At 46.7% G+C, this 22,703-nt stretch overlaps 1 protein-coding gene across 9 annotated transcripts in view; it reads left to right on the top strand.

Annotated features, from left to right (window-relative positions):
• CACNA1E (calcium voltage-gated channel subunit alpha1 E) overlaps window positions 1-22,703 on the top strand; it is a 371,824-nt gene that overhangs the window by 230,253 nt on the left and 118,868 nt on the right. For all 9 annotated transcript variants that reach the window (XR_004988714.2, XM_036442246.2, XM_045583159.1 and 6 more), the window contains exon 9: window positions 16,168-16,271. Coding sequence is in view for 8 of the 9 variants with exons in the window: in XM_036442246.2 (XP_036298139.1) it covers window positions 16,168-16,271 (104 nt within the window). In the remaining variant the exon portion in view is untranslated. The remainder of the gene's footprint in view (window positions 1-16,167; window positions 16,272-22,703) is intronic.

Here is a 22,703-nt window from a genome sequence, read left to right as displayed (position 1 = left end):
GCAGAGGGTCTACATCGTAATGTAGGTTGAGAACCGCTAGCAGGGTCACCTAAGACCATCGGAAAACACAGATATTTCCATTATGAACCACTGGACTAGACTGTCTCCAGTGAGAGCCACCCAGTTCTGGCTGGAATAGGAGTCTCGGCCCTTGGGTGATCATGACCGTGAACAGAGTCATGTTCCTGGTTGTGGGTAAAGGTCTTTGAAGTCAGGCGACGTGGGTTCGAGCCTTAGCTCTGTTTGACTACTTGCATGCAGCTTGGCATCTATGAGCTCGGTTTCCTCATCCATAAAATGGGAGTGATAGTGACATCTTCACTGGCTTATTATGAGGACTAAAAGAAGTCAGGAGAAATCTCAGCACATTTGCCCTCATAACCCCCCCCCACCCCCTCACCCCTCAAAAAAAGCATCCAGAGCTGCACAGGATTTTCTGAGGGCAGATCTGCTGGACATAGCGGTAGCTTACTGACCCCATGTTCCCTCATTTGCTTTCTTCTCTCATGCAGAGAGAAAGAAAGCGAGACGGAGTCTTCCAAGGCTAGGCGGTTTGCTGAGAATTCCAACACTGGCCTGTTAGTCTAATCATAACACAGTTCTTCTTGGAAACAAACATAGCAACAGCAGTTATATCTTACTCTTAATGCCTAATTGGCTGTAAACTGGCTTTTACTAAGTTATTTCCATCGACCTTGTGGAGCATTGTGCGTTTTGCTTATCTCTGCGTCCTTCTGCAGCCCACATCCTGCCTTTATTAGGGAAGAAGCCAATTAGATGTGCTGGCCTTGCGGGTGCCCTGGGCGCTCCAGCCATCCCCTCACAGGGCCGGGACGATACTGTGAGCCGCCTGCTCCTCAGTATCCCTCCCCTCTCCCACCGGAGTCTCTGGCCTTGACTCTTCCTCTGAGTTCTGCTCTAATTCTCCTTCCCCACTCGGTGGCCTCTTATGACTTCTGGCATCATCAGTCCTTCCCTGGTTCTGAGCTTGATTGTGCCCTCCTTTGCTTCTTATCCCTGCAGCTCGGAGGACTGTCCCCCTTTCCTCTTCTTTTCTTTTTTTAAAATATATTTTTATTGACTTCAGAGAGGAGAAGCATCAGTGATGAGAGAGAATCATTTATTGGCTGCCTCCTGCATTCCCCCTATTGGGGATCGAGTCCACACCCCGGGCATGTGCCCTGACCAGGAATCCAACTGTGACCTCCAGGTTCACAGGTTGACGTGCAACCACTGAGCCATACCAGCCAGGCCCCCTTTCCTCTTAAGCCACTCATCCATCTCCCAGTAAGTCCCTCAGGGCCTGTAGAGCCATCCCAGTACTACTGTGTTCGGGGTGAGCTGGATGCAGAGGAACAAGCCAGGTACTGCCACACTGCTGTGTCACTGTAGGGCAGGGTGGGGAACCATCGGCCCATGGGCCATATAATGCCTAACAAATCATTTGGTCTGGCCCTGCCAAGATATTAGGGTGGGTTCATTAAATGTTTGACCAGCTAGAGCAGTATAATTTTTAAGTTAGTAATTTTGTATGGCCCACTAATGATGTTAAAAATATCCAGCCGAAACCTGTTTGGCTCAGTGGATAAGAGTATTGGTCAGTGGACTGAAAGCTCCCAGGTTCGATTCCGGTCAAGGGCATGTACATTGGTTACGGGCCCCTGGTATGGGTTGTGCAGGAGACAGCTGGTCAATGTCTCTCTCTCATCGATGTTTCTAGCTCTCTATCTCTTTTCATCTCTGTAAAAAATCAATAAAATATATTATAATAAAATAAAATAAAAATATCCAAATGGCCCTTGGCAGAATAAAGATTCCCCACCCCTGCTGTAGAAACTGATAACTCCCATCTGCCCTGATGCAGAAGCTTTCTTTCTAGGAGCCCAGCTTCTCCTTAAAACTTGCCCCTCACTGTGTTTTTCCAACACACTGAAGCTTAAATCCTTCTGCAGGGCCAGGCTCAGCGTAGGCATGTCAGATGCCCGGTCATCTTGGGGAGGGGGTGGGAGGAGGGCTGAACCTGTTGCTATGGCAGCACCCAGCTGAGATCCTGAACCCATTTCACTCCCAGGAGATTTCAGGGTGAATCAATCTCACCCACTCCCTTCTTCTCCCTCTCCGTCGCTCCCCACATCCTTCTGTCATCCTTCCTCCTCCCCACTCAGCCTCCTTCCTCAGATTTCTCTATTTTCTGGATACATCAGCACAGTAACTGAGGCTACTCATGGCGACTTCTTGTTTTTCCCTAGTCTCCAAGTAGTTCTCAGGTTTTAGCAAGCATTGCCTGAAGGGCTTGCTAAAACAAAGATTGCTGAGTTGACTCTATAGATATGTTGTGACCTTGTGCTGAATAGCAAGAGTGTTGGCCTAGGAAAGTGTATACTCTCCAGACTAAATAGATTGTCAGGATTTAGCCAAGAGAATGGTTTGGAGTGGAGTCTGAACGTGGGGATTAAGAAGATCTCAGAGCAAGCCTGAAATACCCCTGGGGCACCAGTCAGAGGGAGCAGCCCTTGCTGGGCAACCAGGGAGTGCATTCATCCAGAACGGGCATCATTAAAGCTTTGAATGGCTGGGATTTTTGACAATGCATGCATTGTTATTAATTTTTTTTTTGGGGGGGGGAGGGAAGAGGGATTTTCAGGATTGAGTCTTAAAAGCATTCCTAGCTGAGAGAACATCTCTACCCCACAAAGCTTATGGGGGTAGAACCCCCAGCCTGGGACCTAGTGTTTCAAGCTTAGCTTTGGTATTGAGGGAATCAGAGTCACCTTCCTTGAAAGGTACCTTTTTCTCCCATCACCTTTCTGCCCAAATGCCATCTGGCTGATGCAGTCAGCATTACCTAGGTGTTTCCTAGCAGTGCCCACCCCACAGAAAAGCTGTGCTTTCTGCCCCACCCCCACCCCAAAAGGACTGTCCCCTCTCTCTTTGATACCACCCCCTTTCCTGGTAGATGTGGGTCTCTGTTCTTATTCTGAGACCAGGGGGTGCTCTCTTAGTCTTTGTCTGGGGTCCTATAGTATCCGCCTTGGTGTTGAATGTAGAGTCTGCCTGCCAGGGACCCAGCCTCACAGATGAAACTGTAGCTGGATGCGGCGTCAGAATGAACCATCCTTTTCCTGAGCTCATCAGAGATAAGAGAGATGGAGCCCCTCTTCTTCCGGAGAGGATGAGAGGATGAAGTCCTCTGTGGCAACAACACGCCTGGGAAGGGCTCACTAAGTGAGAACCACTGATGCCCCTCTCGTCATCCACTCACTCACTCGGCCCTCTTCGTGATGAGCACATCCTCTAGGCATTTAATTAGCTCCGAGAAGTCCTCTTTTTCATCACCTTCTCCTTCTTGTTTCCTTTCTGCTTGCTTTAAATCGGAGACATACATTGAGCTTATTACCACATTTATTGATTCATTCAGCGACCATTTGGTGAGCACCTACAGAGAGCTAAGTTGGGTTCGGGAGCAGATGCTCAGACAGATAACTTATTGCTTGTTCTTGAGGGGTGTCAAGGTTACACCCAGGCAAAGCAGTGGTCACGGCACAGAGTTGAGAGGTCTGGTAGCATCCTGTATGGGGATTTGAGAGTGACCGGCTCTGGGAAAGCTTCCTAGCAAAGGGTTAAACAGGGTCTGCATAATCAGAGTGGAAAGGTGGAGAAGGTGTTCCAAGCAGTGGGAACAACATAGCAGAGGCACAGAGATATGAAGGATCACAGCATAGGAGAGGATTACAGGTGGGGTGTGGCTTGGTGAGTTGGTTCACCGAGAGGCTGAGGCTGTGGGATGAGCTAGACTGGAGAGTTGAGGCTGGGGTGGGCCTGGGTAGGAGACTGGGCAGGGCAGCCACCAGAGGGTTTAAGCAGGGTAGAAAAGGGGCAGATAAATTGGTTAGAAAGGACAACTTTCCCCTGTTCTGAAGACTGAAGCCAGTGGTGAGAGGAAATCACTTGTCCCACTTTACCAGATCACCCTGGCAACGGAATGGCTGTTGCACTACTGGCCAGGGAACTTGCTGTGACAGTCTTTCAGCCTTATCAGACATCCAGGGCAGAGGAGGAGCCACTGAGGAGAGGCGCAGACATCAAAGGATGGGAACAGTGTGACATCTGGAGAGTTACCGTGTGAGATTGGTCAGAAACTATTTCCTCCCCCGACTGTTGTAAATACAGTCAGTCCTCCGTATCTGTGGGGTTTGCGTCTGCAGTCAATCGACCTCAGATCAGAAATCTTTGAGGGGCGGGGGGGGGAAATCCCCGTAAGTTCTAAAGAGCATAACTTGAATTTGCCACCTGCCGAGCACCAGTCTGAATCCATGGGACTGGAGTGATGTGTAGGCATGACCTGCTGTGCCTGTATGCAGACATAGGTTATATGCAAACACTGTGCCATTGGATTAAGGGACTTGAGCATCTGAGGAACTTGGTATCCACAGGGGTCCTGGAACCAATCCTCCCATGGATACCAAGGATTGACTGTACCTGCATTCATAGCTCTGTTTTCCAATATGTCCCAAGTTAAAACACTATTTCTGTTCTCCCACCCACCATACAAGGGGCAACACAAGGTGTTGTTTTGAGAAGTCAAACGTGGTTTGGATTTGGGGTCTACATTATCCTGATTGTGGTTACTCTGGGCAAGTTTCCCTAGCTTTTCTGAGCCTGGATTTTATTGTTTAACACATAAACTAACAATTGCATCTCTCTCACACATGGTTATGAAGATAAGAATTCGTGCTGGTTTGGTGGCCAGCATAAGAAGTGCTTTAACAGGTGGAAGCCCCGATTCTTTTTCTTCCTCAGATACACGGGAACCTTAAGATACAACTCACAGGAAACTATTTAGATCAGGATGATTTCATCAGGTTCTCTTAGTGCTTCCTGAAACAGGTGTAACCTGCCATCCAACAGTTTATATGCATCCCCTTGTCAGTCATCTGCCATCTTTGATCTCAGTATCTTCCACCCTAATGCATAGCAAAGAAAGTTGTACAAAGAATGGTAAAAACCTGGAAGGAACTATTTCCATGGTGCCCAGAATGGAGAAACAGTCATCATTATTTTATTATCTCTATTCTATTTCAACCTCATTATACTCCCAAACCAATGAGAATGCTTAAATGAATATTGTGTACCTTAGGGGAAAGACAAAGGACTAAGATAAATTTCTAAGCAGAGTGAACAAGACAGGAGAAATGAAGAGATACAAGTGAAGAGGAGGGTTTAGTGGAGTCATCAAATCAGAATCTGAGCATCAGAGTCCCGAGAGAGGAGAAGCGGTGAGAAATGTGGGTCTGAGTGGGAAGGCACCCCACATCTGCTGTCTGATGTAGGCACCTACCCAAGTGAGGAATTCCCTCCTCGGTGTCCCTGACAGATGGTCATCTGGCACAGTGATTTCCATTCTTGTTCCTATCATGGCACACATAGAAAATAACATTTGTATAACACTAGGGTAAATGGACAGGACTGCTCACACATGGAGGTGAGCAGCCAGGGGACTCTGGTTGTGCCAGGCTCAGCCAGCGGCTGTCACAGGTGAATGGAACAGTATCTCAGGTGCACTTGGAGCCCAGCGTGCTTTGAGAAACTGGTCCAGCAGGACCAATGGAGAGCCTCCCCAGCGTACTTTCAGGCAGTCGGGTGATAAATAGGCATGTAGAACTGGGCATTTCATTATCACCATCAGTACCGATGCACATTTACTGAGCATGCTTTCCAGAGATCTGTCTTGGATTCTGAAGATACAGAATCTCACATGCCATGGTTTCTTGCTTTCAAGCCATTCTAAGGAATAAGTGTGCTCCTTGTGGCCACAAAATAAATGAAGCTAACTGACCTGGAGCTCCTCCAGGCATTACTAGAGTGAACAGAAATAAAATATGCAATTCTGTCTTTGAGAAACATTCAACTCTAATGGGAAGGTAAGACCAATATGTGAGAGACAGAAGACCTATAAAGGAAGTGTATAAATAAGCATAAATAAAAACTCAAGTGCAGCACTTAATGTTCCATTTTTTTAATGTTCCATTTTTTACGATAGGTATTTATACTCATAATTTTGTCTTATAGATGCCAAGGCTCTTGAGGATTGCTTTCCTTTCTTATTCATCTTGAGTAGAATGTACACTCAGAGTTTTGAATGGATGTGTATGCTGCTGTGGGGTGAGCCTGAGTGCCAGGGAATTCCAAGTGGAGTAAAGTGCTGTGCTTAGGGGAAGCCTTGCAGAGCTGAGCAGTGTTTTCCAGTAGGAGAGAGCTCACAGTTTGGCAGAGGGAGGGGGATACACAGGGAAGAGGGACGAGCTCATGGAGAGTGAACAAGTCCAAACAGACATTTAGGCCCCTATTCAGGTGGTGCTCCTCATTGTCTTGCCTTACTTCTGCTGACAGCAAATCTCTGTGGTCTCATCATTCCTTCTCCTTGGACTCTTTCTCTCTTGATTGGGCAATCTAAACCCTCCTCCTACTTCAAGTCCAGGTGGAGGTACAACCCAGGAAACCTTCCATGACACTTCTAGCCTTCCTCCTTTCTTAAGTCAGATGGCAGTTTTCAGGGCAGTTTACAGGTCTGAGCTCCATGCTCTGAACCTTAGAAGAAGTGAGTGACTTCATTAAAATAGGTCTCCAACTTGAGGTAGCTTCCAAATGAGATCATGAGGTTAGACTAATTATCTACAATCTAGTACTCTAAGTGTGGAATAGTGGTATAGAATAGAGGGGCTGTGCAGAGTGGACTGGGGGCCAGGAGTCCTGCATGCTAGTTCTGTTTCTGAAGGCAGCTAGTAGAATACTTTTCCACAATCACTTGGCTTCCGTCCTCAGTTCTTCATCTGTAAAATGAAGGTTTTGTGCATTTCTTCTGGCTCTGTAATCTACAAGATGAGGAAGGTTAGAATAGTCATATTAGACTGACTGGAAAATAGTGATTGGTTTTCTGGAAAGGGCAGGGACCAATGGAGAAGCCGTAGATGATGATAACTAGAATGATTAGTCTGTGAGGACCATGGGATAGGGTGGAGTTAGGCACTGGTTGAAGACTTGTTGCCCTAGTCTCATAGGCAGTTTTTCTCGAATATAACAAACTCTACACAAAGCTCTCCTGGTGTAGAGGGTCTGTCAGCCTCATGTATCCTTTGTCCCTGGTTCTCAAAGGAAGGGTCTTCTCACCTGTAATTCTTTGAGCTCTTCTGGTGACTGACTTTCTTGAAAGAGTATGTCAAGTCTCTCATCAGCAAGCCCTATGAATGGGCAGAGAGTGTTTTAGCCAATCATCATAGGATGCATCCTCTTTAACTTCCTCTTTAAGTCATCTACTTTAGCCAACCTGCATTTATGGTGGTGTCAGAGCAATGCACTTGCCATTCCCCAAAACAGAGCAGCCTCCCGGCCTGGATGGTTCGCTGTAGGTCATCTGTCCTGGCTTCCCAGTGGCCCCAGGAATCGCTGCCTCCTCAGCATCCTGGCTGCAGTTGAAGGGCAGGGACCTGGTCTTTGATTTTTTTTTCTAATTTTTTTTGTTCTCTGACCATAAAAAACAAATGAACAAAAAACAATTCCTGCAGAAAAGTTGCAAAATACAGAAAAGTATATATAAAAAAAATGGTAATCACATATTTCAAACACTCCCCGACCCCGTTATCACTGTTAACATTTTTCACTATTTTGACTAAAAAAGGATTTTCTCTTAAAATTCATACAAGATCCTGAACTATATAAACAAACTATTCTTAGTGAACTTTTTGAATATTTCATTAGCAAAAATGCTCAGGCATACACAAATGTAGAGAGGACAGAATATCGAGTCTCTGTGACCCAAACCCAGCTTCAGCAGGTACAAGACTTTTGAAGGGAGCTCTTATCTCCATGTTGGGCCAGAGCTCAGAAAGGGGGGCAGGAGGATGAACATGCATAACGATGACCTTGGACTTGGTAGGATTTAACCAAAGCAATCCTGAGCACAGCAGGACCCTGACTCCTGTGGGTTTTGAGGCACTGGCTTATGTGGACATGGTCATGGTGACCTTTCTGGTTCCCTGTGGCTCTGCCTACCCTCTCTGTTTGATATTTGCTCTTGAGTCATCTTGCCAGGAGTGTAGATAGGTCTTCAGTTACATCTGTGCCCAGCACCCGTGGAGATCACCGCCGACGACTGGGATGGGGCAGTGCTTGCCTCTGATTCTGAGCTGAGCTCCTGGCCTGGAGCTCCTGCCGTGGTCTCATGAGAATCAGACTGCTGCCTGTGGACAAGGGTGGGAGAGCCATCTTCCCCTGGCTCTCTTCTTTGTCACACTGGTTCTGCTCTCTTTTCCCACTGCAAAGAGGGCGGGGGGAGCGGGAGGGAGTGCGGTAATTGATGGTGAAATGTTCCACAGGAAGTTAGCCCTGGAGGTGCTTTTGCATCTGGATGAAGACACTGATGCCTCCTCAGTGACAGTCACTGATGTCAGGGAATAGGCAGCTGCTGGCCATCAAGTCTGGGAACAAGCAACTTTTCTGCAGAAGGTGTGGAGGGCCCTGATTCCTGATTACTTATCTCCCCTGGTGAAGCTTGTTTGTGTGGGGAGACTTAGCGGGTCTATTACACACACTCGGGGATCTGAGACATGATGAAATGCTCTGCCTCAGGACTGCCGGGTTCAGCTTCTTGCTGGGTGGCAGCAGGTGGCTGAGTTCCACTCTATTTTCTCTCCATGGCTTCTTCACCCTCTTTCTTGCTGGAGGGCTGGGAAAACAGCTCTCATTTTCTGGCTGCCACATCCTAGCGCCGGCTTTCCTGTTTGTTTTTGTTCTCCCCTAGAAGCTGGTAATAGTCTAGGAGGATTGTTTTGAAGAGTCCCGGGTTCTCCAGAAGTGGACTCAGGTCTGCTCCAGGTCACTTTCCCTGGTTGGGCCTCAGTTTCCTGTTCCACCAAGTGACGGGTTGTATAGTGTGTTCTCTTCACCTTCCAAGATCATGGCTAGACTGCCTGGTGTGCTGGGAGCCAGGTTGGGTGTTCCACAGGCCATTACTTGCCCAGTGTTGTGTGGTGCACCGTACATTATATCCCCTTCCTAAAACCTGGGTGTGGGCAGAGGAGTTCAAGTGGCTATGCCCTTGGAAATACCATCCAACTGTGTGATGCAGGGGCTGGGTGTCAGCTGCCGTCAAAGCATCAAAGGTTGGTCAAAACCCTGATGAGACAGGGATGCCATGCCTTAAGTCAGATTTCTGACAAATTGATTTGGGGGCAGAGATTCTTGTGGCAATGATTTATTGAGAAATTAAGAGGGACTTGTAAGGATACTAGGCGAAGTTTCGTTTCCATCTTTGTAACCTCCAACCTGATCCCATTGATAGCTCCAGAGTGTGGATTATACCCCAGAGGCTGTCCCACTCAGAGGCAAAGGGGCTGGGCCTTTAATAGCCCCGCATCGATTAGTTGTTGGGACAGGTCTCCCTCCCTTAGGCTGGCATACACTCATGATCATGTGCAGGTGAGCCCTTAGCTAACACACATTACTGCTAGGGCAGTGGTCAGCAAACTCATTAGCCAACAGAGCCAAATATCGACAGTACAACGATTGAAATTTCTTTTGAGAGCCAATTTTTTTTTAAAACTTTAGCTTCTTCTAAAGCCACTTTTTCAAAATAGACTCTCCCAGGCTCTGGTATTTTGTGGAAGAGCCACACTCAAGGGACCAAAGAGCTGCATGTGGCTCACGAGCCAGTTTGCTGACCACGATGCTAGGGTTTGGGCGCACCTACTGGGAAAGGGGACCTGAGCAGGTACAGCCCAGAGTTTGCCTCAGGGGGTGAGTGCTGGACAGGGAAGGTGCAAGAGGGAGGAGAGGAAGGGCTGTTCTGAATGGGAGTCCTGAACAAAGAGGGAACGTGGATGACTCGGTTACACAGGGAGGTAGATGTACAGGCGAGATTTCTTGATTAGGCTGACCTAAGTCTGGATGAGGTCCCATTTGCTGATGGTAGATAGTACCTAGGAAGGGGCTTGCAGGTAGCCCGGGGGCATTTGGTTCAGTAGAACATCCACACGGGTCTGGTGGAGTTCATTCCAAAAGCCCTCCCCTCCTTTTTTTCCTTCTTCTATGCCCCCCACCTCTTGACACTTCTTAAACTTAACCTTTTCCTCCACTTTCACCTCCATATAAGCCTGTTCTCTCCATTTCTGGCCTCTGCTGTCTCTGTGAAGGTAGTTTCTTAGAGTCTCATGAGACTCCTTTCTCTAAAGCCTCACAAATGCTTTCTTGACCACGTGGGTGTGATCAGACACAGCTGCACATCAGCACACTCACCAGCTTAGTTTTGTAAATATTTGTGTGCTCGTCTCTTTAATGTGGATCCTATCACGATACTGTTTTCCACGGGCCATGACCTGAAACAATTTGCTTTTCCTTTATCTCCAATGCCTAAAAGAGTATCTGCCACACACTGGGTAGTCCACAGATTTGTTGAGGACAATGTGGCGTTCTGCTCTGAGCCACAGACTCCACGTCCCTTGGGTGGGAAAGGAGCTGTCGCACTGGGAGCTGAAATGATGTGGGGGCCACAGGGAAGCAGGTGCCCGTGCGTGTTGCCCTTAGGGAAGAGATTCAGCAATTGAATCTATCTTTGGCCTCTGTGCCCCCAGCCCTTTGCCCTCTCTGTATTCTCTCTGTGGTGGCTGGCAGAGGCCTTGCACAGTTGTGTTTGCTAAAACATATGGCCTGGCCTCTTTGGCAGCCATCCCTGAACCTGAGTGGGTTTGGAATCCCAGAGATCTCTCTTTGAGGTGGAGCCAGAGGCCAGTTTCTGTTTCCCACCCACCTCCCCAGCCCCAGGACTTTGGAGATTCTGGAGATACTTCTGGTTGTCACAACAGGAGGTGGGCATGCTACTGGCTTTTACTGGGTAGAGGCCAAGGATGCTGCTAATGCATCCACAGGGCAGACCCACAATGAAGAGCTCTCCAGCCCAGACTGAGAACCCCGCTGTCACTCTGTCCAGGGCTTTCCAGCAGGTGCTGCCTTCAGTCTGGGGAACAGGTGTACCCCAGAAACCCTTTTTCTTTTTTTTTAAAAAAGGGGACCCTGGAATCAGTATCCTAATTTCAGTCCCAATTCAGTCAGCCTCGTAGAGTCCTGCTGGTGCAGCCTCAGACCCGAGAACCTGGGACCCTTTCCTGATGCTGTCGCCATCCCTCTCTCCCTCTCTTCCTCTTCCATCCTGCTCCCCAACCTTCTTCCAGCTCCCCCAGTCCCCCGAGATTAATGTGATAATTGCATTGTGCACCTGTTTATACAGGGAGTGGGTGCGCTCACCACCCCCAGCCAGGCAGCTTCCCAGGGGAGCACGTTCCCTCTGGGGCAGGACTGGGACCCATTGAGCACGCCTGTGCAGGTGGGCTGCCCCCCACAACTGCCTTCTCTGTCTGTCACCACTCCGTCACGTGCACATGTGCATGTGCATGTGTGTGTCATTCAGGGACCGGCAGGTGAGGTGGTGGGAAGCAGCCGGCCTGCCAGTCTGGGGGCTGTTCTGGGCTGGGCTGGGTGGGAGGGGAATCAGCTTCTATGATAAGGACATTGCTCACAAGGCATAGCACGTAGCATGCTTTTGTGATGGCTGGCACTCAGCAGGTGCTCTGTGAGGGCAGGAAGGAGGTGGCTGGCCCTCTGTGTAGCTTTCTTTTCTGGTGCTCCACAGTAGAGATTGGGAAAGGTTCACTGCGAGACACTCCTGGGGCCAGAATCGTGCAGGATACCTTTGGAAAGCTGTGGGTCTCCTTCCCCAGGACCTTGCTCAGTCAGAGACCTCAGCGCCGCTGTCCCCTGTTTCTGAAGGAAGAGTGAGTCCTGAGGGGAAATAAAGTGTGGTGATCCTGCACCCCAGCCTCTTGTCAGAGTCACAGAAACAGAGGGTGGCGGCATGGGACACTGTGGAGAAGGAAGGAGAGGGAGAAATTCTCCCACCCTCTTTGGGGTACAGACATGCATGCCCCAGAGAGAATAGCCACAGCTGTCAACGTTTTTCTGCTTGGCGGCCCTGACTCTACCTCACGTGGTACCGGGGCACTTGCTGCCTTGCGAGTTGTCTGTTTCGTTCTTGTTGAATCTCAGAAGACATTTCAGTAGTCATCTCTCCTACACTGGACAATTTTATGCTTGTTTTAATAATGATGAATCAGAAGGAGATTGAAGCTCTAATTAGCACCAGAAAGAGCCTCACCTTTTTGGAGGAGGGAAGCGTGAAGTCCTCTGCTTACCCCCTCGTGCGGAGGCATGTGACCTTGAGCACAGGGCCTGGATGTGTCATTGATCCACTGACAGGCAAGGTGATGTGAGGGTGAGGCCCCCTGGGGAGGAAAGAGGGGAGGGAGAGAAGAAAGGTGTAGAGAGGGGGTGGCAAGTCTGTTAAAAGAGTTTGTGAGTAATCTCTGGGCTGTCAAGCTGTTTTCTCCAGAAGAACCTTTTAAGCTGTCAGTCATCTCTAACCCCCTCCCGGGCGTCATGCCGCTGGTGCTGGGGTCCTCCCAGATTTTCTTTTCCTCCCCATCTTGCCTTCTTCCTCTCTTGTTCATCCAACAGGCATATCCCAGTACCATAGCTGCACAGATGGAGAGGGGGATATCAGAATGATTTTTTGGTGTATATTTCAAACATAAGCATCATCTTATTCAAATCATGGTTGTTTATTGATTAATTGAGCAACTATATGTGCCAAACACTTTGTTAGGTGCCAGGTACAGAAATGAGCAGACAGTCAAGGCTGTTGCCTTAGTGTATGTTATAGCAAAACCAAAACATTCTCACAAAACACTGAATAAAAAGACACTGTTTCTAGAAGAATTAGGAAGCAGGTTCCAGACTCGGCATGGGAGGGGTGTCCTTTTACCCCTGCATTTCACAGGCTCTACTTCCTGATAGTAGATTTTCCTTGAGAAAGGGGGTTTTATAATCAAGGAAATGTATTGTATAAAATGATAGAATAAACAAAGTTAATGCTCCTTTTTGGTGTGTGGGTCTTCCCACAGGCTCTGAGAGAAATATAATTTGCTGTGTTTCTCAGGTTTCTTTGGTTATAGAAGCCCATTTTCCATAGAACACATGAATAGCCTACTGACCTCAGGCAACAACTACACAATTTGGGGAACACTCTATAGCAAGCATGGCAAACTCAAAGGCTAACCCGGGCCAAATAAATGAGGCATGTGGCCCATGGGCTGCGAGTTTGACATGCTTGCTCTACAGCATCTCTGGCAAATAGTCACCCAACTGGAATTGCTTGAGCTCTCTTCACAATATAGCTCATTCACTCCTGGGCCCAAAGACATCTTAAAGGTCACAATGTCATCGCTGACACTAATGTTTATTGGCAACTGAACTCTGATCTGGATGCCGGGAGCAGACTCGGTCCTTGCTGATATAGAGTGCTGAGGGGTACTGGTTAAGCCATAGAGTAGGGGTGTCGAACTCAATCAGAGAAGGGGCCAAAATCTAAAATCCAGCCTAAATCGCGGGCCGAATGGTTTACTGAACAGTCATAAACTTTCATTGTGATGGAAACGCAGCAGAGTGCAGTGATGACAGTGCGGTGCGGGCCACATTGCAAGGCCTGGCGGGACGGATTTGGCCCGCGGGCCTTGTGTTTGACACATGTGCCATAGAGTGAATGAAACCTGTTTTTTTTTTCTGCCAGTGTGGCTCAGTGGTTGAGCATTGACCCATGAACCAAGAGGTCACCTGTTTGATTCCCAGTCAGGGCACATGCCTGGGTATTGGGCTCCATCCCCAGTAGGGGGCATGCAAGAGGCAGCCAATTGATGTTTCTCTCTTGTCAATATTTATTTTTGTCTCTCTCCTTTCCTCTCTCTCTAAAATCAATAAAACATATTAAAAAATCAAACATACTCGTTGGTCTGAGTATCATTGGTGAACCATCCTAGCTATTCAGTTCTACAAAGTATTGCCTTTATAACCATGAATAAAGACAGAGCTAGCTGGACTAAGATAGTTCGATCCATCCTGCAGCTCACAGGAAGGCCCATGTCTCAACCATCTCGGAGAGAAAATGGTTTCCTAGGTCCTTGGTTGGCAAACTGTGGCTCGCAAACGACATGTGGCTCTTTGGCCCCTTGAGGGTGGCTCTTCTACAAAATACCACAGCCTGGGCAAGTCTATTTTGAAGAAATGGCGTTAGAAGGAGTTTAAGTTTAAAAAGTTTGGCTCTCAAAAGAAATGTCAATCTTTGTACTGTTGATATTTGGCTCTGTTAACTAATGGGTTTGCCGACCACTATCTTAGGTCTATTAAAAGCCCTTGAGTCCCTTGGCATCTAGTTCTTCATGTTTGAATCAGGGGCAGTTTTCTCGGAGGTCTGGCCCACGTCTTCCCTGTTTACACTACACTGGGCAGGCCTGGCCGACCCAAAGAATTACCTCTTATGCACTGGAATTAGCAAGTCCCAGCCTTTGTCCCATAAAGTGTTTGTTTTCAACTTTTATTTTGCTTCATTAGCACTCATCTCTCACTGAACAGTGTAGGGGCACAACAAAAGGTACAAGTTTGGTGAAAGAGATTGCCTCAAAAGCTCATTTTAATAGGAAAATTTACTGTACGGTGATGGCTGCCATAATAACCAGTGGGAGGCTATAATCTATGGACTGACATACTTGACTGGGAGGCAGAAATAAAATGAGATAACTTGGGGTAAAAAATAAGGTGGCATGTCATACAAGTCCATAGGAAGCATGTTTTTAAGGAATCAAAATATGTTCGCAAAGCTTAGTGGAATGTACATCACAGAGACAAAGACTTTGCCATAGAAATACCAAGTTCAGAGCTTCGTTTCGTTAATTGAGCCTGTGAATTTGAGGCACGGCATTTGACTTGGATGCCTTTTTTCTCCAGTGAATTGGGGATAAAATATCTTTCCAGAAATTGAGTTTCAATCAAGTATTAACAATTTGGAGGGAATTTCAAAGCCCTGCCTATGTAAGATGCAATTCAAGGAGACTATTTAAAAGATTTGGGGTTGATATCATGGGGAGGAAGAATCAAGGCAAAGCTTAGTTGAGAGGCTCAAGTGTTAGAGAGGGCTTTTCAAAATGCTCCCAAACTCCTACTAAGTTGTCCTGGCAAGAGTTGCTTCTGCTGGCTAAATTGTGTGGCGTAAAGCTCCCTCAGCCCCCACCATTCAAGGGCCTTGCCTTTACCTTGCAGTATAAGAGTCTAGAACACATGTGTCAAACACAAGGCCCGCGGGCCAAATCCGTCCCTCCAGGCCTTGCAATGCGCTGTCATCACTGTACTCCGCTGCGTTTCCATCACAATGACAGTTTATGACTGTTCAGTAAACCATTCGGCCCGCGATTTAGGCTGGATTTTAGATTTTGGCCCCTTCTCTGATTGAGTTCGACACCCCTAGTCTAGAATATCAAGGATGAGAGTGGGTGGGGAGAGGTCAGTAGAGGGAAAGAGGAGGCATATGTAATACTTTCAACAATAAAGAATTTAAAGATAAGGAATCTAGAATATCATGCATTTTTCAGGTCACTGTGTGTTAGCATTCAAAAGAGAGCAAGGGATCACTTTGCAAATCTAGATTTATTCATTGTTTTGTCCAGAGCCTTGCTGGGGCCAGGCCTGGCCCAGCTTTTCAGTATGGGATTATGATGGAAGAAAGCAAGCCACAGTCCAGAGAGCCAGAGGTCAGGTCAGGTCAAGGGCTGAGCAGGATGTGGATGGCCCTCATATCTTCCTATGTCAAGGCCTTGGCTAGCATCTATGGAATAGAGGGATGGACACAGCATGCCCCAGTCATTTTGAGCATTGGTCCAATTCAGAAAGCAGAAACTAAGAAGCCTTAGCATCAAACACTATGAAGCTAGCGAGTACGTGATCTTGGAAAAGTGGTTGATCTTTCTGCGTTCTGTTCTCTCATCTGTTAAGTGAGGGTGTTAAGACTATTGCAACTCGGGATGTGACATGAGGCTGATGCAATGTCCTTCTCTACGCATATGGGAGAGTGCGTTAACCCACAGTAACACCAGATTGGGAGTGGAGCAAGGCAGTGTCTAACTGCCTTGCACTGTGCTTATTACATTATCCTATGTGGGCAGCTGCAAGCACAGAGGCCTTCAGCTGGCACATGGTTTGGATGAGTTATTAAGGAACCATGTTTCTTTCTTTCAGACCAATGATGCCTTAGGAGCCACCTGGAATTGGCTGTACTTCATCCCCCTCATCATCATTGGATCCTTCTTTGTTCTCAACCTAGTCCTGGGAGTGCTTTCCGGGTAAGCCACATGTTCCTTTTAACCTCTTTCTAACCATAAACCACCGCTCCTGACTCAGGGCAGGTTCATTTTTTTGAAGCTTCTTTTAGAAGACATTTACCGAGCAGCCCCTGTGTGCTGAGTGGTGATCCTGATGTTGGGAATGCAGTAGTGAATTATCTTTCTAGTCGTCTTTATTATTCTTAGGAAGTAAGAAAATCCTTAGATCAGGTACAACATTGAAGACAGTACCTACTGAGAGTTCATTTATCCATCCATCCTTTCATTTAGTCGCTCAGCAGTCTATGTCAAACTCTTGCTGGTTGTTAGGGATATAAAGTTGAATAAGATACAGGCTCTACCCTCAAAAGATTCTTTATCGTGTATTGGACATCAGACCATATTTGAGGCTTGGATTAGAGCACATCAATCATCCAGTACTCGGTGTCCAATGCCATGGGAAGCATTGTGAGAAGCATGTGAAGTATTAGGCCTGGTTCCTACTTTTAAGGACCTTGTGTTTTGGGGAGAGGGCAACACAATTACGTAAAACTGTTAGGGAATGGGAGTTCTTTTGCTGACTAGTATACCAGGCAGGTCATTTGTTTGGGGGAGGGGACAAATCTATATCGTCTGATGTAATCAGAGATGGTTTTGTGAAGTGTCAGGATTTCGTTTGGAATATAAAACGTGTTACCAAGAAAGGGCTTGCTGCCTGATGTGCATAGAAGCTCAATGCTATGACCCCAGCTTTTGAATAAAAGTAAAAGCTGTTATTACAAGGTCGACTGGGAAGGAAACAGGAGACAAGGCTCCAAATCTGTCTCCCCAGTTGGAGGTTTGGAGCAAGATTTAAGGGGTTTCAGCGCCAGATATTCCTGGACAGCTGACCCTTCTCTTCTGTAAGTGTACTGGTTGGTCTGGTTTTGTCAGGTCCTGGTCCTTTGATTGCTTGGTGGGGAACCGTGAAGGGCTTACAAGTGTTTCTCGAAGTGGTGTAGCCAAGGTTTAAATTTTGGTTCCGGGTCTTGCTAGAAACAAGACAAGATCAGTTTGGGCTGATTCTGTGCCTACATAATGCAATAAGATAAGAGAAAATATGGGCATAAAAATTCTAGGAATGGGAACACCATATCATAACCAAAAATGAAGAAAGGGGACTTGTCATGGAAAGTGAAGAAATAATGTAACCAAACTTAATCAGAGTGGAAATCTCACTTAGGGAAATGAAAGGTATAAAATAGGAAGGATAACATCACAATAGATTTTAGCGGTCTTACACTTTTCTAAAAAGTGTACTTGTCCGAGTGGCATAAGTTTGTCAAATGAAAAATAATATAAGGTGATGGATCTGTTTAAACATGGCAGATTGAACTATTTGATCATCTCTTGTAACCACTAACACAGGAAGTAAAATTTAAGACAGACACTGTGACAAAAAGAACAGGAAAAAATGACAACAGATGAGAGATGTCAACCATTTTTGAAGATAGAGAGTAAAGGGCAACTGATCCAGTGGTGGGAAAGCTGAGGTATAAATTTCTTGCATGAGGAATGCCAATTAATGAAGCCAAATGATTGCTTTGTAACTCTACAGGGCCCTGGGAATTAGAGGCACTAGGGATGTCTGAGAGCTGGAGTCTGGGTGGTGCTAAAAATAAGAGGTCTGGTCAAAGGTCCTTGTAAGGAATACTTGGCAGTCCTCTCCCCAGCATCCTAGGTCTCTCCCCTCACACAATGCTGACAGTGGTTTGCCACACCCAGCCTTCGCCCTAGACAAAGAAGTCTTACTCCCCATAGAGACTGAACGGGAGAAGCTGGGAATGATCCCATCTGAGAGGGGAGATGATGTGTTGTGGCGAGAGCAGGAGGGTTTAAATGAAAGTCCACAAGTTGAGTTTCAGTCCTCCAGCCTCCCTGACTATGTGATTCTCAGAACTGGAGCCATCTGGCAGGAGCTCAGAGCATCGGTGGGGAATTCATTTTCTTTGTGGGAAACTGTTAAGCTTGAAGAAAGACCTACGTATACAGATAATTGAGGGTGACCAGAGAAATGTTTTTCTACCTATCACCTCAGCAAGGCCCACGATATGGCTGCCGAAACAGATGACCACAAACTCGGTGGCTTACACTATGAGAGAAATTAATTCCTTAACGTTCTGGAGGCTAGAGGTCCAAACTCAAGCAGGGTCATATTTCCCCCGAAAGCTCTAAGGGAGCATTCTTTTCCTTCTAGCCTCTGGCGACTGCAGCATTCTTTGGCTTGTGGCTGTATCTGTATCTGTATCTGTGGTCAAAGGCTTATCTCCATATCGATCTCCCATCTTCCTGCCACACAAACTGCCCTTAGAATATATTTAATCTCTACTTTATTTGAATACATTTTTATGAACTGTCTTGTGTAGTTCTATTTGCATAAAGCATATATCACACTGTTTCCTTCTTGTTTTCACTAACCTCTATGCTTTTAAAATATCTGTGTTGCCAGGAGGGTCTGTGCCTTCTCTTCTGTCTACCTCTCTTCTATGAGGACACTTGTCATTGGATTTAAGGTTACCTGGTCAGCAGGATGATCGCCTCATCTCAAGATTCTTGCCTTAATTAGATACGCATAGGCCCCTTTTCCATCTTTTGTTTGTCTTTGGTGGGGGATAAGGGTGCTATAGTCTCCATTCTACAAGTCCCAACCATGCAGTCAGCGTTCCAGCAAGCCTTTTGTGCCTTGCTTGTGAATATAAACACACAGCAAGAGATCATTGTCATTCGAAGAAAATGTCTCACACAAAGGACAAAAACAAAATAATAGATAGGAAAAAAGAAACTTGAGGGACTATGAATAATACAGGGGATAGAAAATAACTTTTGAGAAGTATAATTGATATCAGCAGAAATAGATGAGAATTTTATCCATAAAGTAATAGATTGCTATAAAGAGAAAACATTTAGCAGTTAAGGAGAGTTCTTGGGTATTAATGTAAAATTTACATTAATGTAAAATGAATTTGTGTAAAAATGTGTAATAAAAAGGCAGTAAATATAAAGGTAAGTTTAAAAGTTGGAATATAAAAGTGATGTAATCATATAAAAATTGAATGAGCCAAAGCCGGTTTGGCTCAGTGGTAGAGCGTCGGCCTGTGGACTGAAGGGTCCCGAGTTCGATTCCGGTCAAGGGCATGTACCTTGATTGCGGGCACATCCCCGGTGGGAGGTGTGCAGGAGGCAGCTAGTCCATGTTTCTCTCTCATCGATGTTTCTAGCTCTCTATCTCTCTCCCTTTCTCTCTGTTAAAAAAATCAATAAAATATATTTTTAAAAAATTGAATGAAAATAAGAAATCAGAAGATAGGTCAGATATTCAACTAATAAGCGTTGCCTAAAATGCAAAAGAAGAAATTAACAAAGAAAAATACCAGAAACGTTCCCAGCAGCAGTAAACTCACATGACCAGATTAAAAGAGTGGTTGAGATGTGCACATGGATACTCTTTCCAGCGTTGTTTTTGGTGGAGGGGAGTTGGAGAAGCCTAAGGATCAATGACTGGGAGAGTAGGCAGGGAATGGTTGGATGTATTTCATGACATACTGTGCAGCCCTTAGGAGCAATAAATACCATGAACACATAGAGTATCTTAAAAACGTAGTTTGAATCATCATGGAATTTCAGAGCATCTGGGTCAAGGGGATATTCTAAAAGCTTCTGGTGATTAGATTGGGAAGCGGATGGATTTTTCCTACAAATAATTAGGATTTAAGATAGCTTTGGATGTCTAAGTGACATCCAAAAATTAGGAACCAATAGAAAAATCCCTAAAGCTTTCTGAAGGCAAAACATTTTCCAGGACAGAAGTCTATACTCCACCAAAATAGCAATTATTTTCGAGGATAATAGGAATATTTCCAGATAAATAGGAATATTTCCAGACATTCTTTCTGAAGAAGTTCTGGAGAATGCGAGTCACTAAAATGAGGAAGCAGTTGATGGGGAAGAAGGACTTGATACTCATGGAAATAGGAGCTTTAATAGAGGAGAGGCAAAGGGGGTCCCAAGCATGATGGCGAAGGGAAGTCCAGGGAGGCAGTCAGAGGCCTAGAGAGAAGCAGGTTCAGATTTGCATAGGAGGACAGAGGGCTCTAAAGTGGTTTCTCTAAGAAAAAACACACACAAACAAATCTAATATATCCCCTGATGAGTATTGTATTCCAAAGAGTTTAATGGTTTTTATCAACACTATATACTTATGAATGTGTATGTATATATAAATGTATATATTTGTATATACATGCACTGCCTGATCTAAGCAATTAGCTTCATTAAATGCAAGTGTTACCACTAAAGGAACAGAAGCTTAGTTAGTCCTCGAGGCAGATCTGAGGTCAGACACATTTATATTGTCAAACTGGATTCTGAAATACTAACCCCCGTGGTGCTGTCATGTCCTTGAGAGGAGCATGGGAGAGGACTAGAGTGGGGAAGGGAAGGGAACGTCAAAGACTAAAATCTTAGGTTCCACAGTAAGGAAGTCTTTAAGCAACACCTAAAATTGAGAGAGAAAGAAATAGCAGCTGTATAAGTGTAATATTTTGAAAACTGGAAGAGAAGAGCAGAAGAAACAGGTAAAGAATTCTAAGTGCTTGCCTCCGGGGAGTGAGGTTCAGAGAAGGAGGAGGGTGGGAGGGAGGCAGTGAGCTGCATTTTTTTCATTATAACTCTTTTTAAAATATCTGAATTTAAAACTTAGCATATATGACTTTGAGAAAATAGAAATCAAATTTAGAAGTCAAACTCTAATTCCGGACAAGTGGCCCGAGCCTGCTCCCTCCTCTGTGGAATGGGATAGCAATTCTCTCTTACACAGAGGCCACCCACCCAGGTCTCATTGGAACAGCCATTCACTCTTACGCCCTTGGATCATACTGACCTGCTTTCCTCCACCTCTTAGGGCTGGTGCCTATCAGCCGGGCAGCAGCCTGTCATTTTGGTTTGAGCCAGTCCTTAGGCGGTCAGCTCTCTGAGGGGGAGTGGTCTCCTCGGGTTGGCAGCGGAAACAGAGCTGGTGACATTTGCCTCCTTAGCACTTCTGGGGAAGCCTGGGAAGTGACAGCAGCAGCTGGCAGCAGCTGGTGCGCGTAAATGCTGACATTTACAGAAACGTTAACAATAGGCGTCCTTACAGGCCGGGCCTGAAATATTTCCGTCCAGGTTTCTTCTCCACGTTCTGATGCTCGACACGTATGCGGAGGGTTTTCACTGGTGTCCGCGGAGGGTTCTGTGCACAGGAGTGGGAGGGCACGGGCTCTCCGCTGGGTCTGGTTTCACAGCCCCTGGGGGATGTGGCTTTCTCTTTGGGCGTGGTTGGGAGTTGCACTGGAAAGCCAGGGACAGGCTCTGAAGGCTTTATCTCCAGAGGACATGTTCCCAGGATGCTGCCGGCCGTTTGAATGTTACTACCAAGGCTTTCCTAAAGGAGGGATGGCGATGGAGGGAGGTGCCCTGTATTAGGCAGGTGACGAGAAGAGTCCAGTGAGGGGAGACATTGGCGGCCATGGCCCAGGGGCACCAGTCTCAGGGCTGGAGGTAAAGGAAGGCTGTGAGGTGTGCTCACGGGCTTCAGTGCATTTAAGGAGGAAGTGTGGCTGGGGCATTGCAGCATTTTTGTGTGTCTCAAAGGACATGCGATTTGATGGAAACCATTAGCTTAGGATTGAGGGGAAGCAGAGATTCCTGACTCCATGAAAACAAACCAGCGTTGCACAGGCACGTCCTGAAGAAGGTCAGGTGCTATGGGCAGGAGGCTCACACAGACAGAAAGGGCCCTGAGCTGTCCCACCTCGCCCCGCTGTCCCCAGGGCTCCTGGAGAGAAGGAGGTAGAAGACCTGGGTGCATTAGCACTGTGTCCAGACCGGGGTGGGGACAGCCAGGCCAGGGACTGCTTCCAGATGCACCCAGGAGCAATGGGAGAAGCACATGAGGGAGACGCAGAAGAGACGAAGTAGAGGGCTCTTCATATGAGCTAAGCTAACGACTTTGAACCTGATCCCAAAAGCTTGTGTGTGGGGGAGTGGGGGGGAGGTCCTCAAGTGTAAGCTCGGAAAATGACCAGTTTGCACTGGAAGACGATCACCCTGGAGAAGGTGTACAGAGAGGCAAGGCTGGAGGCAGGGAAACCCTTGGGGAGCAGCAGCTGAGGCGAGAAGCAGAGAAGCAGGGAGGCCTGGAGGAGACAGCGGAGTGGGGGTGGAGAGGATGGGCTGCATCCGCGCGGTGTTGGTGGGAAGGGGTCTGCGTGACTTGGTGACTGTTGAGTGTGTCTGAGAGTGTAGTGGGGATGGAACAAAGACAGAAGGCTCTTGGACTCCTGCCAGATCTCAGAATCGAGCCACTAGGTAGCTAGGGAAAAACACAGGACAAAGGTGTTTTTGTGTGTGTGTGGGTTTTTTTTTTTTTTTTTTTTA

This window comes from Pipistrellus kuhlii, unplaced genomic scaffold (genome assembly GCF_014108245.1).
Source record: "Pipistrellus kuhlii isolate mPipKuh1 unplaced genomic scaffold, mPipKuh1.p scaffold_m20_p_18, whole genome shotgun sequence".
NCBI classification, from domain to species: domain Eukaryota; kingdom Metazoa; phylum Chordata; class Mammalia; order Chiroptera; family Vespertilionidae; genus Pipistrellus; species Pipistrellus kuhlii.
Note: the sequence above shows the minus strand (reverse complement) of the source record. Positions and strands in the feature narration are given on the sequence as shown.